The sequence below is a fragment of the Podarcis tiliguerta genome, assembly GCF_965153285.1.
Source record: "Podarcis tiliguerta genome assembly, chromosome: 10".
In the NCBI taxonomy this organism is placed as follows: Eukaryota; Metazoa; Chordata; class Lepidosauria; order Squamata; family Lacertidae; genus Podarcis; species Podarcis tiliguerta.
The window spans coordinates 61,602,283-61,617,927 of NC_139543.1; the positions used below are offsets into that span (position 1 = coordinate 61,602,283).

At 42.9% G+C, this 15,645-nt stretch overlaps 1 protein-coding gene across 17 annotated transcripts in view; it reads left to right on the plus strand.

Annotated features, from left to right (window-relative positions):
- The window catches only part of SOX5 (SRY-box transcription factor 5), a 1,214,093-nt gene that overhangs the window by 459,719 nt on the left and 738,729 nt on the right, over positions 1 to 15,645 (plus strand). For all 17 annotated transcript variants that reach the window (XR_014502612.1, XM_083402002.1, XM_083402006.1 and 14 more), the window contains one exon: positions 10,366 to 10,576. Coding sequence is in view for 16 of the 17 variants with exons in the window: in XM_083402002.1 (XP_083258128.1) it covers positions 10,366 to 10,576 (211 nt within the window). In the remaining variant the exon portion in view is untranslated. The remainder of the gene's footprint in view (positions 1 to 10,365; positions 10,577 to 15,645) is intronic.

The window sequence follows — 15,645 nt, forward strand, 5'->3', positions numbered from 1 at the left end:
TTTTAGCTGGTGTGCTCTGGTGTCACAACAGACATCATCTTAGAAGAGGCTTTCCCCATGTGTTTGAGAGAGAATACCTCTTTAATGATGGGTGCTTTCTATCTGTGTTGTTTAATAAGCTCTTGTTATAATACTTTTTAAAAAAATCTGCTACCTGCTTATTTTTAGTTTCACTTCATTGATCTAGTAATTAATGAATTAAATGTTGCAGATGTCTCCCATTCTGTTCCATAAATCTTTTGTGAGTTGACTGTGCCTGGTATTCTACTCCACCTGTCTTCTGATTATTTATGAGTGTTGTGCCAGATCCTGCCCTCGGATTTCCAGATAACCTTCTCTTCGTGAGAAAGAGGCTGTTTTCTTTTCCCCTGGCACTTTTTTGGGGGGAGGGATGAATATCACAAGTTGGGAGAGTGCTACTGCACTCAGGGTTCCTGTGGGCATCTAGTTGACTACTGTGAGACTACTGGATGCTGTTCTAGATGGAGCTTTTGGCCTCCTTAGGCTCTTGGAAAGGAGGAGTCTTCTTTATGTTCTTCCAATGCTTGAGAACCCAGTAGTGATGTATGGAAGTGAGAGCTGGACCATAAAGAAGGCTGATCACCAAAGAATTGATGCTTTTGAATTATGGTGCTGGAGGAGACTCTTGAGAGTCCCATGGACTTCAAGAAGATCAAACGTATCCATTCTGAAGGAAATCAGCCCTGAGTGCTCACTGGAAGGACAGATCCTGAAGCTGAGGCTCCAATGCTTTGGCCACCTCATGAGAAGAGAAGACTCCCTGGATTAGACCCTGATGTTGGGAAAGATGGAGGGCACAAGGAGAAGGGGACGACAGAGGACGAGATGGTTGGATAGTGTTCTTGAAGCTACCAACATGAGTTTGACCAAACTGCGGGAGGCAGTGGAAGACAGGAGTGCCTGGCGTGCTCTGGTCCATAGGGTCACGAAGAGTCAGACACAACTAAACGACTAAACAACAACAGTGCTTGAGAAATTCTTCTAGATTTTCATTTTAAGCAGGGTTTGTACTTACCTTTCTTATGAGACGTCTGTGAGAGAGTAAGTGCAGAATCATTTCTTGGTGGTCTCTGCGTCTTTCATGGTTCATCAAAACCCCATGGCATTCATGTAAATGTAGTCACCAGGGTTTGCTGCAGAGTAGCAGCAGAGAGATTATTTGTAGAAAGGTGGAAAAGATACAGATACCTCCAAGGTAAGGGTTGTTGTTGTTTTAAATGACAACAGCCAGAATACCCCATCTCATCCATGATAATCCCACCAACCAAATCCCCACCTTTTCAATAATTTTGTGCTGCATTACCCCCTGATTAATTGATGGAGTATGGTTAGCAGAAAGTGTGATGCAATTTTGGCATAGCAATAGGGTTTTTTATGGAGAATTTGTATGATTCATTTTAGAGTGGACAAATAGTTTGCTGCAGCTTTCCATTCCTTCTGTTTGTCCATGTGGTTCCTAAACTCCTTTTCCGCTATGTTTTAACATGGTGAACATTGTGGTGGAGGCTCTCAGGGGATGCCCTGCTGGGTTCATCCACCTCTGTGCACCCACACTGGTATTTGGAGGGCCCACCCCACCGCTTCTGGGTTGTATGAACTGGCCCAATGAAAGCTAACTAAACAATGAATGAAATAATTCAGGTTTGAAAAACAAAACAGATCATTAAACTCAACTCCACTGGTCATCATAACTAGAAAACCCGTTCTAAGATATATATATTTTCCAGGGAAGACCTCCTAGATTGCATCCGCAAAAACTGCTTATCCATTCATTACTGTCCTCAGATGGGCAGTTATGTTCATAGCTTTCTGGCTTGTAATTACCCAAATACAGGCGGCTGGATTAGCTCAGGTCAATGAACAATTCAGTGCTCAGTCTGTTTGTGGGAGGGTGATGGGGGGACAGCAAAGGGAGGAGAAAGCTTATATTAAAGTTTGCGATGGTTCTCCACCTATCATTTGTGGTCTGTAAAGTGTTTGCTGGTGGTCTTGCAAGAAGAAGTTAAGAATTTACATGTTGCTTCCAGCTTGCATCAAAAGACACAATGTTTGATGGTGTGGGGTGATGTCAGGTTTGAGTTTCTTCCATTTTTTTGGTTTTAAAAAAGTGTATTGTACAACACGGCATACAGCTATGCAGACTGAGAAATTTAGTAAAGCTTCTGCTGGGCAATTTAGAGAATTGAAGGTGGTATCACAATCACTGCTAACCAAGGTCTACATTATCCTTACTTCTTCCTGTTGCTTTCTCTGATCAATCAGGTTTGTAGGTTTTTGAAATGCCTCAAAACCTGCAAAACTTGTTTGATCAGTGAAGACACTAGTGACAAAGGCAGGGAGTGGGGTAATGAGTGTATGTTTCCCTCTGTCCATGTGTCCTACAGGTCTTAGCTAGAATAAAACTTGCAAATACTTAAGGTGAACCAATTTCTTTAGCTGGAAACATAATTTTACAGAAGCAGGCAGCAATTGCTCACAATGGGTAGTGGTCAACTAGACTTTACTCAGAGTAGGCCTATTGAAATCGACCAGCGTGACTAAATTAGGTCCATTAATTTCAGCGGGTTTGCTCTGAGTTGAATATCACTGAATAGAGAGAAATGCATAAGACATTTGTGAAACATGAAGAATAAAACCAATAGCCCCTCTGAGCCCAGAAGAGAAATTTAGAACATTCTTTTTTGCAAACTTGGTTGTCAGCCAGTGTTCTTCTAATCCACCAAGGTACCAGACACTTCAGAGTTTCTTCCTTGCAAACAGGTTTGGTCCCAAAGAGACAGCAGATGGAAAGCTTACAAACTGCATCTTGAAGGACAATTATACAACAAAATACCAGTAATAGAAAAGAATGATTCCCTATCCCAAGGGTAAATACTGGGATCCAGCCAGCAGGATGGATCTTGACCTTCCCCATCTCTCAAGGACCTCTTTAACAGATGGGAGGAGCATCACTGTATTTTTATATATATATATAATTTTTATTAAATTTTCCAAACATAAATTTGTACAAAATTAAACATCTAGTTCTCACCCACACCTTCTTTTTGGACTTCCATCAGCATGTCTGACAATTCTCCGTATTATCACTTTTACTCACATTTCTCAATTTTGTATTGCACTATAACATTCTTAGTCTTATCATATATTTTAAACAATATTTCTATCATTATTTTTCACAGAGCTTCTTGAAAACCCACAAACGTTAGTTGTTCATCATATACATTTTTTATATACTCTGTAAATTTATTCCAGTCCTCAGTGAATCTCTGGTCTTGTTGGTTCCTAATTCTCCCTGTTAGTCTATCCATTTCTGCGTATTCCATCACTTTCATTCTCCATTCTTCTCTCATAGGCATTTCTTCCTGTTTCCACTTCTGGGCCAGTAAAATTCAGTAAGTGATGAGGAGCATCACTGTAATGTCATGTGACAACGTAAAAGGGACTTATTGTCAGTGCTGTTCAGCTGAATGTCACTGACAGCAAGCTTTGGATGTCAAGGAACAATTGGGAGTGCTCCTTAAGCTCACCATTGTTCCTTTACAGCCACTTTTTTACCTGCCCCAGGGCTAAGTCACATATGATGTTAGGTGTGGGGCAAGTGGAGCCCCTACCAGGCCTAATTGGGTTTGGCCTTGGATTTGGGGTCCCCCCCCCCATTCTCCGTTTGCTAATTGTAAAGGTAAAGGGACCCCTGACCATTAGGTCCAGTCATGGCCAACTCTGGGGTTGTGGCGCTCATCTCGCTTTATTGGCCAAGGGAGCTGGCGTACAGCTTCTGGGTCATGTGGCCAGCATGAGTAAGCTGCTTCTGGTGAACCAGAGCAGCACACAGAAACACCGTTTACCTTCCCGCCGGAGCAGTACCTATTTATCTACTTGCACTTTGACGTGCTTTCGAACTGCTTTCGAACTGCAGGAGCAGGGACCGAGCAACGGGAGCTCACCCCGTCGTGGGGATTCGAACCGCCGACCTTCTGATCGGCAAGTCCTAGGCTCTGTGGTTTAGCCCACAGTGCCACCCACGTCCCTTGCTAATTGTAAACACCTCCAAATTCAAGTGGATAGGAGCCCATAAATGTTTTTTGTTTCTCCAGCAGGACAGGTTTCTTCCTCCTTCACTGAGTGATTCTACCCCAACCAGTTCACAGGGGTTGCACTGTGATAGATGGGCAAATGTTTCAATGGAAAGGCCCATTATCCACATCTCTTATCAGTCTGCTCCGCTCCTCACCTACTGCAGCTACAGTATCAATGAAACCTTCCCCTTTCTTGATTTCTGTTAAATTTAGTCCTGCTGCTCTTCCTTTATCCTCTCTTATTCCAAACATAGACCCCTGACATGGTCTGAAGGCACACGAAGCCCCCATCTTGCTGAAGCTAAGCAGGTCTGGTCAATGCCTGCATAGGTGGCTTGGAACCATGTATAAATCACATTGGGTTCCATGATGGATGAATGGCAAGGTATAAATGTAAGGAAACAAATATGAATGAACACTGAAAAAAGCCACCACCTGAAGAAAAAAATGAATGGAGTGTGGATATTTCTGGGGTGGAGCAGAGGCACAAGTTTGCCTTGCTGCAAGTAAGGCTTCACTTAAGCGAGTCACTTAATGCCTTGTGAGACCCAGCTCTTGTGTAGCTTGGAACAAGAGCTAGAAATGTCTGTCAGGGCAACAAGCAGACACAACCCAACCAAATGGGCAAAGGACCACAATGGGCTTGTGTTGATTGTTCTTTATGGGGCTCTGGAAGGCATTTTTAGGCTGTTCCTGATTGGCTGTTGGGTTGTATGTGTTTGCCTTCTCTGGGGTGCTGCTTCCCTTGAGAAGGACTTACTTGTGTGTATTGGCCTTTCGGTTTAGCTGTTGCTAATTGACCGAGTTGCTCTTTCATCACCAGTTTGGGGGAAGGACCTGTGGGGTCATTTGAAGTGGAGGCTATACGGCTCAAAAAACCAACTGCTGGGGATCTCAGGTAGGGTAGCTGGTTGGCCACTTGGAGAACAAGGTGCTGGAGTTGGTGGACCTTTGGTCTGATCCTGACGTTCTTAAATTGTCACATTGACACAGGCAGTTCCTATGGGAAATCCACACCATAAGTTCCTGTAGGATACAATTCATCACATGTAGTTCTGGAATGAACTGAGTGGCGCCTGTGGAACATCATGATTGGCTGTTCATGCTTGTCTTCTCAAGCAGAAATGGGGTACATATTTGCCTCCAATAAATACATTAGGGGGGGAAGCCATTTTATTTTAAAAGGTTTAATTTTTGCACATTATTTCCAACTGGCTGGATTTACTATTGGGCTTATAGAAGGTGGCTGAGGGATGACTGTCAATATGAGTCAAAGCACAATATGAAGTTCTAGCTGAAACAGTGACAGATTAAAAAAAAAATTACTATAGAATCTTTCTGAGTCATATCCAACATGAATCTGAGAGCTGATGTTTCAGAATTGCTTCCAATAAATTCCAAATACGATAGACCTTTTTAAACACATGCATACGCATATAGTTGAAATATGTGTTCTGGAAGTCTCACAAAATTATTCCTCTTTTAGGAAAGGAATGGGAAGGCTACTTAATATTGCAAGAGAGAGACAGAGAATAACCAGTGCGAGGATAAAGTCCATTGTCCAGTGACATGACTTTACTTGTCAGTCACAAAGGTGACAAGGGGGCTAGATTAAGCAAAGCTTCATCAAGATTAACAAAGGAAGATTATTGACCTCATCGCGAAAGGGCAGAAGCCTGTTTTATCATTAAACCTTGGAAGAGGGATGTTCCGTCACTGGTGGGGAAACCTCTTTGGCAATTAGAATAGCAACTTCCGCCGTGATTAGCTTCGGATGGACTGAGAACACACAATTCTTGGGTCAATCTCTTTTATTCCTAATCTCGTGGGGAGGGGGGTTAGAAGGCAAAGAAAGGGGAAAGTATTGTTACCCCGCTACAGGATCTAATTGAATTTCTCTGCTGCACTTAGAAGTGAGGAAAGAAAAAAAACTGGATCGGGTATTGTGGTAAGTAATTTGCAAGAGAGGAGGCGGCTGCTGGGTTGTTGTTGTTGTTTTTCTGGTGCTGTTTCACACACACACACACACCCTTAAGAAATAATTTTGTTGTTTGAGCTGCACGTTGTTGCATCGCCCATTAGCATGAGATTCATGATGCCAAGTAGGAACCCTGAGTCTCCCTGTGTGGAGACAGCTGCTAACCTCATAAAACTGTTAGAAGGATTAACACAGCCAGGGGCTGAAATGTAATCAAACTTAAGCAGGTGAATGGATCCCTAGTAGAGAAAATATTCCTGAAAATGGAGAGTGGGCAGGGAGACAACAATATTTGCAATATTTTGCCATCGGGGCTGATGACCAATGTTCCCTAGATTTCACCAGTCTATTGAAAGTAGGAGAGGAACTCCTCCCGCTCCCCCGTTCTCATTCATGCCAATTTTTCGTTGGTGTTTCTATGCAAGTTACTTGCAAGCTAGGGATGAGGAAGGAATACTGTTCCATATGTGTTTAAAGATGCATTTATCTAATTTGCAGTTTTCAAAACAATACGGGAACCGAAGCACAGCTTCCCTTCAAAATTCACACTTCTCTGAATTTTGCGGCGCAGTTCTCCAGCCAAGTAATGTATACAAAAATGCATATACTGTGGCGTACAGTGTGCATGTAATGCATATTTTTACTGAAATTAACATGCAAACTTGCATTATGTTGCAGGAAATGGATTTGCGAAACTTTTTATATTGGAGGGAATTATGTATAAGCCGTGCGTATTAGGAGGAATTTGCATCAGAATGCTGATGAATTTTCATAAGGACTTTTTTTAAAAAAATTGCAGACTGATGTGAAATGTGGAGAATGGAAATTGATATTGGGAATGAGCAACAAAAAAACTGAAATGGAGTTTGACCCATCCCTATTTGCAATTTGGGGACACTTCACCAAAGCTTGGTGTGCTTTTTCCGTTTAATAAACGTAAGCCAGTTCATGGTGCCTTTGTGTGTTTCCTAAATGCTTACATGAAACACTTGCTTAGATTGAGATGTATCTTTCTCTCAATAAATGTCAGAAAGCTTTGGAATAATGTTTTGGTGTGATGGTTGCTCTAACAAATCCACCAAAAGTTTCCTCAAGCAGCAGCCGCAGACCAGATTTAGAACCTCTACCAGACTGATAAGCAGACAGGGAAAGGGTTAAGGAATTTTGTGTGTGTGTGTGTGATTTCTGTACCCTGAATGCAAGTCCAAAATTGGCGAAATGTTGAAAGTCAAGGGGAGATTAATCCCAATACATGTTCAAAGACAGGAATGCAAAAGTCACTGGGTTGTATTCGTCTAGGTTTTACTCAGAGTAGGCCCACTGAAATTAATGAACACATTGAAATTAATGGATTGGATTCTTCAGCTGAGATTCTTGCATTTCAGGGGATTGGACAAGATGGCCTTTGGGGTCCCTTCCAACTCTACAATTCTATGATTTTATGAAAGAACCAAAGTTAGCCATTGCTATTAATTTCTGAGTAGTATTAGCAGTGGATGCACCCCTATGCTCTTCCCACTGCTTCAGACATTCTCCTGTAAACATTTTTTTGAGCATTCCCATCACTTGCTTAAAAAATGCAAACATCTAGGGGAGGTTGATTGGAGAACATGGATTTATTTTTCAGTTTACATAAAATCATCAGGCAGAAGGAGAAGGTTGCCATATATTAAAGAATTTTGTTAGTTTTTAAACTCCTGCATTGGGCAGGGGGCTTGCAAGAAGACCCTCTCTAGTTTCGTGATTCTATGAAATATAATGTGGTACAGCTTTTCCTGAGCTTCAGGCTACATTTGGAAGATTTCATATCTGAATTCTTCCTCATGTCAAAAAACCCTCCTTGCCTTTAGGATGCTAGCATATAGGGGAAAGGATTCTCCCTGGCCTGCAAGCTGCAGGTTTTTGTTTGTTTGTTTGTTTACATTGCGGGGGCATTCAAACACATGAACCTTCACATGCATTCTGAAAACCTCTGGTCCCATAAGGGCTGTGACATATGCTCTCTGCTACCATAAGTGTTGACCAGTTTTCTGCTCACCTTAAGATGCTGTGCAGCTTGGAAGCTTCCATACCATTAAACCGATGAAATAACCAGACTACCTGTCCTCTGGGGACCAAAGGAGCAACAGCTTCTTAAGTTATTGACTTTGAACAACTCAACACCAAAACATGTGCTCCAGATATCTGAAATAACATGCCTTCATCGCTACAAACCATGTTCAGATTGGCAAGTGGGTGCTCATAGGCAGTTGAACCTATTTCGAATTTATACACATGTATAAATTATTCCTGCAGCAGCTAAAAATACATTGGGCTGTTTCTACTGGAAGCCGCTTTATGCTGACTTAGACCACTGCTCAGCACTGCCTACAATTGACTGGCTCTCTGAGAATCTGACAGGCCCGTCTTTGAGATGCTACGGATTGGATCTGGGACTTCCTGCATGCAAGCAGATGCTCTGTCATGAAGCAACTGTTCTTCCATTTAAATTAGAGTTGTTATTGTTGTTTAGTTGCGTCCAACACTTCGTGACCCCATGGACCAGAGCACGCCAGGCACTCCTGTCTTTCACTGCCTCCGCAGTTTGGTCAAACTCACACTCGTAGCTTCGAGAACACTGTTCAACCATCTTGTCCTCTCTTGTCCCCTTCTCCTTGTGCCCTCAATCTTTCCCAACATCAGGGTCTTTTCCAGGGAGTCTTCTCTTCTCATGAGGTGGCCAAAGTATTGGAGCCTCAGCTTCAGGATCTGTCCTTCCAGTGATTTCCTTAAGAATGGAGAGGTTTGATCTTCTTGCAGTCCATGGGACTCTCAAGAGTCTCCTCCAGCACCGTAATTCAAAAGCATCTATTCTTCGGTGATCATCCTAAATTAGAGTAGACCCATTGAAATTAATGGGCAGGCCCATTAATTCTAATAGGTCTTAACTGAGTTGAACTAGTGTTGAATAAGAGCCCTTAAGGAGGAACCCAACAGCGTGCAAGTGGACTTCCACTTCAACAGGACTTTGCTGTCTTCCAGTACACCTCTAAAATTTATTGGGGTGCGTGTCGCCTAACCCTTTGGAGCATATCTGGAGGGCAGGGGAGGGTGTTGGTGTCCGTTCCACTCATGCATGCACAGTATTGGCTTCAACCCTTTTAAAAATACATTGTGGCATTGGTTTTGTAGGCTAGTGCTTAGCTTCTCAGATCCATGTGAGGACTGTCAACACAATTACAGACCAGTTGCAAAAGAAGCAGTTTAAGGTACACAAACATCGAGAAACTGAAAGAGAATTTCCAAAGGAGGGGAGAAGAAAAAGCAAATCAGAGCCAAAAGGTAAAGGAGGGAAGGGGAAACTGTTTGAAGTATCAGAAGGTGCGAAGAAGGCTGGTCTCATCAGGACAGACCAGAATGTGGCTATTAAAAGTCAAATCCATTAAAATAGGTGAGAATATTCTTGGCAACTTTAATGAGAGCCAGATCTCACCTTTCCTGGCGGAAAATGTGTGCTTATGTCATTGGACTTTACATTTGCAAGCATCATTAGGACCACCTTTGTGTCTTTAAAAGAGTTTGTGTGTGTGTGTGTGTTTTAAAAAAGAGAGATTGAAGTACGTGGGGAAAGAATAAATAAGAAAGATCTAAATGATCTGATCCGTAAATAAAAGATAGTTGCTTGAAATGTGGTTTTGGACTGTGTGAGCAGGGGGCGGGGGGAAGGAAAGCCCAATTGTGGTATGGGCCACTGACTATTTCTTTCATTCGTCAGAACATCTAACCATCCTGATATTAAGAACTTGGGGTGGGTGGGTGGAATAACAGGAAATTAATGGTTCTTAGGGGGGAAATAAAAAAACCCGACAGGTTGAGCATAAAAAGCTGTAAAGGAGCAAACAATTAAAGGTAATCCATACTGTTGTTATTGGAAAACCTGTGAATGTTAACTGTTCTCATTTGGAGGATATCTCTGTGTGTATGAGTGTGTGTGTGTGTGTGTGTGTGTGTGTGTGTAATGTTTCTCTTCTGAACGCTAATCTTTTCTCACTCCATCCTGTAATCTTAGTTTATCCTTGATGGAAAGTCTTTGTTCTCCGTACTTTTGAACCTATATTTCGCCTTCTTCTCTCCCCAATTTAAATAAAGGTTTTGACAGAGGAACAAACAGCAATGAACTCGGAAGAACAAAGGGTTGTTGTTGTCATCTCCCCCCTTCTTCTTTCCTTCATGTTTTCACATGCTTGTGGTGATTTTCTCTCTTTTCCTTTTTAAAAAGAGGTGTTTCATCTGGTCTCGTTTCTCTTTCAGGAAGTTGATGGCAATAAAGTGATGTCTTCATTTGCCCCGCACAACTCATCTACCTCACCCTTGAAGGCAGAAGAAGGTGGGCGTCAGAGCGGAGAGTCCTTCTCCAGCACAGCTCTGGGAACTCCAGAAAGGCGCAAAGGCAGCCTAGCGGACGTTGTGGACACTCTAAAACAGAGGAAAATGGAGGAGCTCATCAAGAACGAACCAGAAGGTAAGGTCTTAGAAACACATGGAAGTTTGCTGCCCTTCCCCCCACCCCACGCAAATCAGCTGAGACTCCCCAAGTTAAAAACACATAAGGCAGTGCTGAACATTGAAGAGGCCACCTCCTCATTACCACCACCCCACCACAAAGTGGCTGTTCTTCCAAGTTCTTCCGCTAAATCATCATAACAAGCTTAGATGGATCTGAAATGGAAACAAAGGGTCTAAATCCCTCTTACCACTCTGCCAGAGGGGTATGAGGAGCATTGGAACCTGAGTAGCCCTGGTCTTCATATTGCCAAACTCTGGTGTAAGTGAAGGGCTGGGGAACCTGTGGATCTCTAGATGCTCTTGCACTCCCACCATCCCCAGCCAGCATGGCCAGCTACCAGAAATGATGTAAGATGCAGTCCAGTAATAAATAATAATACAGTGGTACCTCGGGTTACGAACTTAATTCGTTCTGGAAGTCCGTTCTTAACCCGAGGCGCGCATTCCCTACATAGGCCTCCTGTAGCCCTGGAAGCGGATTGCGTTTGTATCCTGGGGCAAAGTTCGCAACCCGGGACACCTACTGTACTTCCAGGTTTTTGGAGTTCTTAACCCGAAGCATTCGTAAGCAGGACTGTTTGTAACCTGAGGTACCACTGTAACGCTAATATGTTTTTTGTACCGCATCCTTCTGGGTTACCCCAGCCACTCTGGGTGGCTTCCAATATAATATACAAAAGCACAACACAGCAGAACATCACACGTTAAAAGCAATCCGATACAGGGCTGCCTTCAGATGTCTATGGAAGGTGGTGTAATTATTTATCTTTTCAGCATCTGGCGGGAGGGTGTTCCACAGGGCGGGAGTGACTACCGAGAAGGCCCTTTGCCTGTTTTCCTGTAACTTCACTTCTTGCAATGAAGCAATAACAACTAGAGGGCCGCAGTTCCCCAATCCTGGTTTATTGTTCTGTGAAAATAAGACCACAGTTTCTGTGTTCCAAATTCAGAAGCAAACGTATTTGCATTCCTTGTTCTATCTCTCTCCTTTCCCCATAACACTAACTTTGGATTGTAAGACATATGTCTATTGATTTTTTGCCCCTTCCATTTCAATAGACTGTTTGCATAGCTTAAGAAGGTTGAGCCAAATCGTACTCCTGATGTTCTTGGCTGTGACAATCAGTTCTGTTGGGGTTTTCTGAGTAATTTTAGTTTGAATTGATTTGTATTGTATTGTAAAGTTCTTCACACTGTCTGTCATCGTGGATGCCCCCAACGTGGCTTACAAGTACCGTGATTTAATTAATAAATGCTGAACAGCACTTCTTCAGCACCCAAGTTGTAAACTGCAGCACAATAGCCACAGAAACCCACAGGCACTGAGCCATATGCGCCTGCATTGTGTCCAGTGGTGCTCCCAACCTACGGACAAAATAAGAGAGGTGTTCAACTTCTGTGCTCTGTGCCCAGGCATTCTTCACATTGGCTCACTGTGGCAGCACTGCAACAATTTGCTTCCACATGTCACCTGTGTGTGGCACCCAGCACTGAAAGTTCTCTAGGCTTTGATGTAATTAGTGTCTTGTTCTTCCTTTGCTTATCCCTATTCCTCACTGGAGACAGGCTTACCTGGGAACAATAGAAGGTTTCCAGGAGAGATTTCAGAATCTTCCTAAATTGCCTGCTCCTCAGTACTTCTCTGTACACCCTGTTTTCTGGTTAACCATTCCATTTTACACACTATTGAGAGTGTCACACAACTCATTTTCTTTCTAAGTCAGCCTTCCCCAACTTGGTGTATTCTAGTTGTTTTGGATTATAGTTCCCATCAACCCCTGTACTGACTGGTGCTGATGATGGGCACTGTGGTCCAAACCATTTGGAGAATCCCGTACTGGCAAAGATTGCTCTTAAGTCCCCTTCAGAAACTTACCCCCCCCCCCAGTGTGGTGTAGTGGTTAAGAGCAGTGGACTCATAATCTGGTGAACCGGGTTCGCTTCCCCGCTCTTCCACATGCAGCTGCTGGGTGACCTTGGGCTAGTCACACTTCTCTGAAGTCTCTCAGCCCCACTCACCTCACAGAGTGTTTGTTGTGGGGGAGGAAGGGAAAGGAGAATGTTAGCCGCTTTGAGACTCCTTAGGGTAGTGATAAAGTGGGATATCAAATCCAAACTCTTCTTCTTCTTCTACTTCTTCTTCTTCTTCTTCTTCTTCTTCTTCTTCTTCTTCTTCTTCTTCTTCTTCTTCTACCCTTTGCTTACCTGCTCCGCAGCTTGTACCCCCAGCTTAGTTTAACTTAACCTGCCTGGTTCAAGTGGTTCTGTTCCAGCTGCATTCAGGATGGGGTGGGGGGGGGGGAAAGAGATTGGAAAGAAGGGAGCAGGTTGAGAGAATACCATGTTGAGTGGGAAGCCATGCAAGGCTCCAGAGACTCCATTAAGCAAAGGTTACGCTTAGACATAAGAATAGTAACAGAGCTTATGCATTATCTGAGCTCCACTAAAATGAAAATGTATAGCACAAACAAAAGACTTACAGCTTTGTGAAGAGATGAGGGAAGAGGTGGGGGTGGCGCAGAGAGAGAGAGAACCACAGAACATTGGGGCTTTTAAACAAATGTATGCAACAGAAAAACCTTTTCTTCCCTCCAGCCATTGTTCTATTGTCTTTCAAAGGCCATTAAAATGAACAGCAGGTTCTGATGAAAATTTCATTAAGCTCTAGTTAAATCATTATGAGGGTGCCATATTCATGCCTCGGCTTTTTCCTCCATCAAGGAGACACACACACAAAAACCTGAATTAGAAAATGTGGTGGGTTTTATCTCAACTTCAACTCCCCTCGCCAATAATAATAATAATAATAATGCAAGTCGAGAAGTTGGAAGAGGAAGAGGAAGGTTGAATGGGGATGCTGCGAAAGGATGTAACATTGGTGCATCTTCTTAGAAGTAAGGGGTAGTGAGTGAGAAAAAAATTAAAAGTATTAAAATGGCAGGGGGTGATATTTGCATTTTAAGACACCCTCGCCTTTTCTCAGACTGATACCACCCACCCACCCAGTTTAGAAAATGGCTAATTAACCATTCATCCTTATGTGAGGTGGAAGCGTGGTGGGTCTCAAAAAGGAGGGCTCTTGTTATCTGCAATAATTTATTTGCAATGGCGTTGGAGGTTTAGATTGTCTAGTTAAATAGAAAATAAAAGAGAAATCTCACCAAAGGGGAAAGATTTCATTTTGGGAAAGATAGTACCTTGTCAGTGCACAGATCAGCACATAATATATTATTGGATTCTCAGTTGTATCAGCCTGTTACTATAAATGTAAAGCCCACACAGATCCCACATAGACAGCCAAATGATGCTAGAGTGAGCGCTAGCACCCTGGAGTAGCTTAGATGTCTGTGTCATCTTGCAAAGTGGTAAGGATAAATTTTATAATAAATCTGGTTTGAATATGTAGTTTTATGCATGGTGAAATGTTTTTTTTCTCCCTTCCCTTGAGACAATTGAGTAGGTAGTTAATAAATTATTAGTTATCATTGATAATACTGTCATAACATAAATAATTATTATTATTATTATTATTATTATTATTATTATTATTATTATCATCATCATCATCAATACTATTATTTCTGTACCCACTACAGTCCATCATAAATAGTCACAGAGCCTCCTGTTCTTTCAGGAGATTTTTTTTTTTTAAAGCATCTTCCTTGACTCCACATTTCTTCGTTTTTCTATAACTAAGCACCATGTTTAGCACCCATGATTTCAGTGAGACATAGTTGGCACAGTTTAATGTTATAGTATGTATACATACTATAACATTAAACTGTGCCAACTATGTCTCACTGAAATCATGGGTGCTAAACATGGTGCTTAGCTATGTTCTTGATGTTCACTGAATTGGGTACAGACTCATTTAAGCTCAGAGCAGACCTACTGAAATCATGACCAACTGAAGTTACATTGATTTCAATTAGGCATCCCCCACTCATGCGTGTTCTACTCAGACGTGTCCGCACATATGCGCGGGGCCGGGAAATATATAAATAGCATTATACCAGTCAATTGTGTGAGAGAGCTGGAGAGTCCTTGTGGCTTGTGGTGAGACCCTCCCTGGAGGGGAGGTAGGGTGGAGGAAGCCCCCGAAAGACCAGAGGTGCAGCAGAGCTTTGTTTGCACTGCTCAGCCACCCCGTCTAACAGCTGAGGCATGGGGTAGCACAGCAGCTGCAGCCGCTTCTTGAGTGTCCAACAGCCGCCAGCTGGCCCCAGAGCTTCAACACTAGTTGAAAAGAGAGTTGTGTGGAGATAGAGAGAAGGAGAGAGCTGGAGAGCAGGGGGAAATTGGCTTTAAAAGCATTGTAGAGGCTTTTTAGAGGGTGCTCCCCATTTTACGTGGCTTCACTTATGCATGCAGGGGCCCGGAACACAACCCCTACGTAAGTAGTGGGGGGGACTGTATACTAAGGACTAAGTCTGGATCCATCCTATTGATTCCTGATTGCCATCCAAGTAAGTCGTACTTAGAGCAGACCAACTGAAATCAACAAACTTAAGTTAGCCAATATCGATTTCAGCAAATCTACAACCCTTTTGCAGCAATGCCAAACTCATGTATTGGTGAACAAGCTCCACTGAAAACCATTGAAATTATTTCTTGAGTGAACATGGATAGGATTGACTGACTGCAAAGTCTCTGAAATGCAGGTTGATTGAACAGTTGCTGACTTGGGCGATCCTGCGCAGCATGTGCATGGCTGCTTGACTGCACACTCAACTTCCAAATGTTCAGTGTCTGCTGACATTATACTTTGTGCACTTCAAGGCTTTCATGAGTTGATAATGGCGATCAGATACTGAAATGTCCATGCACACTGAAGGAAAAACAAAACAAAACACTGGAACAATGCAGCAGCAATGCAGTGGTGTTCCATTATAGCTGCTAAGATATGTCAACTGAACTTAAAGGTAAAGGTAAAGGGACCCCTGACCATTAGGTCCAGTCGTGACCGACTCTGGGGTTGCGGCGCTCATCTCGCTTTATTGGCCGAGGGAGCCGACGTACAGCTTC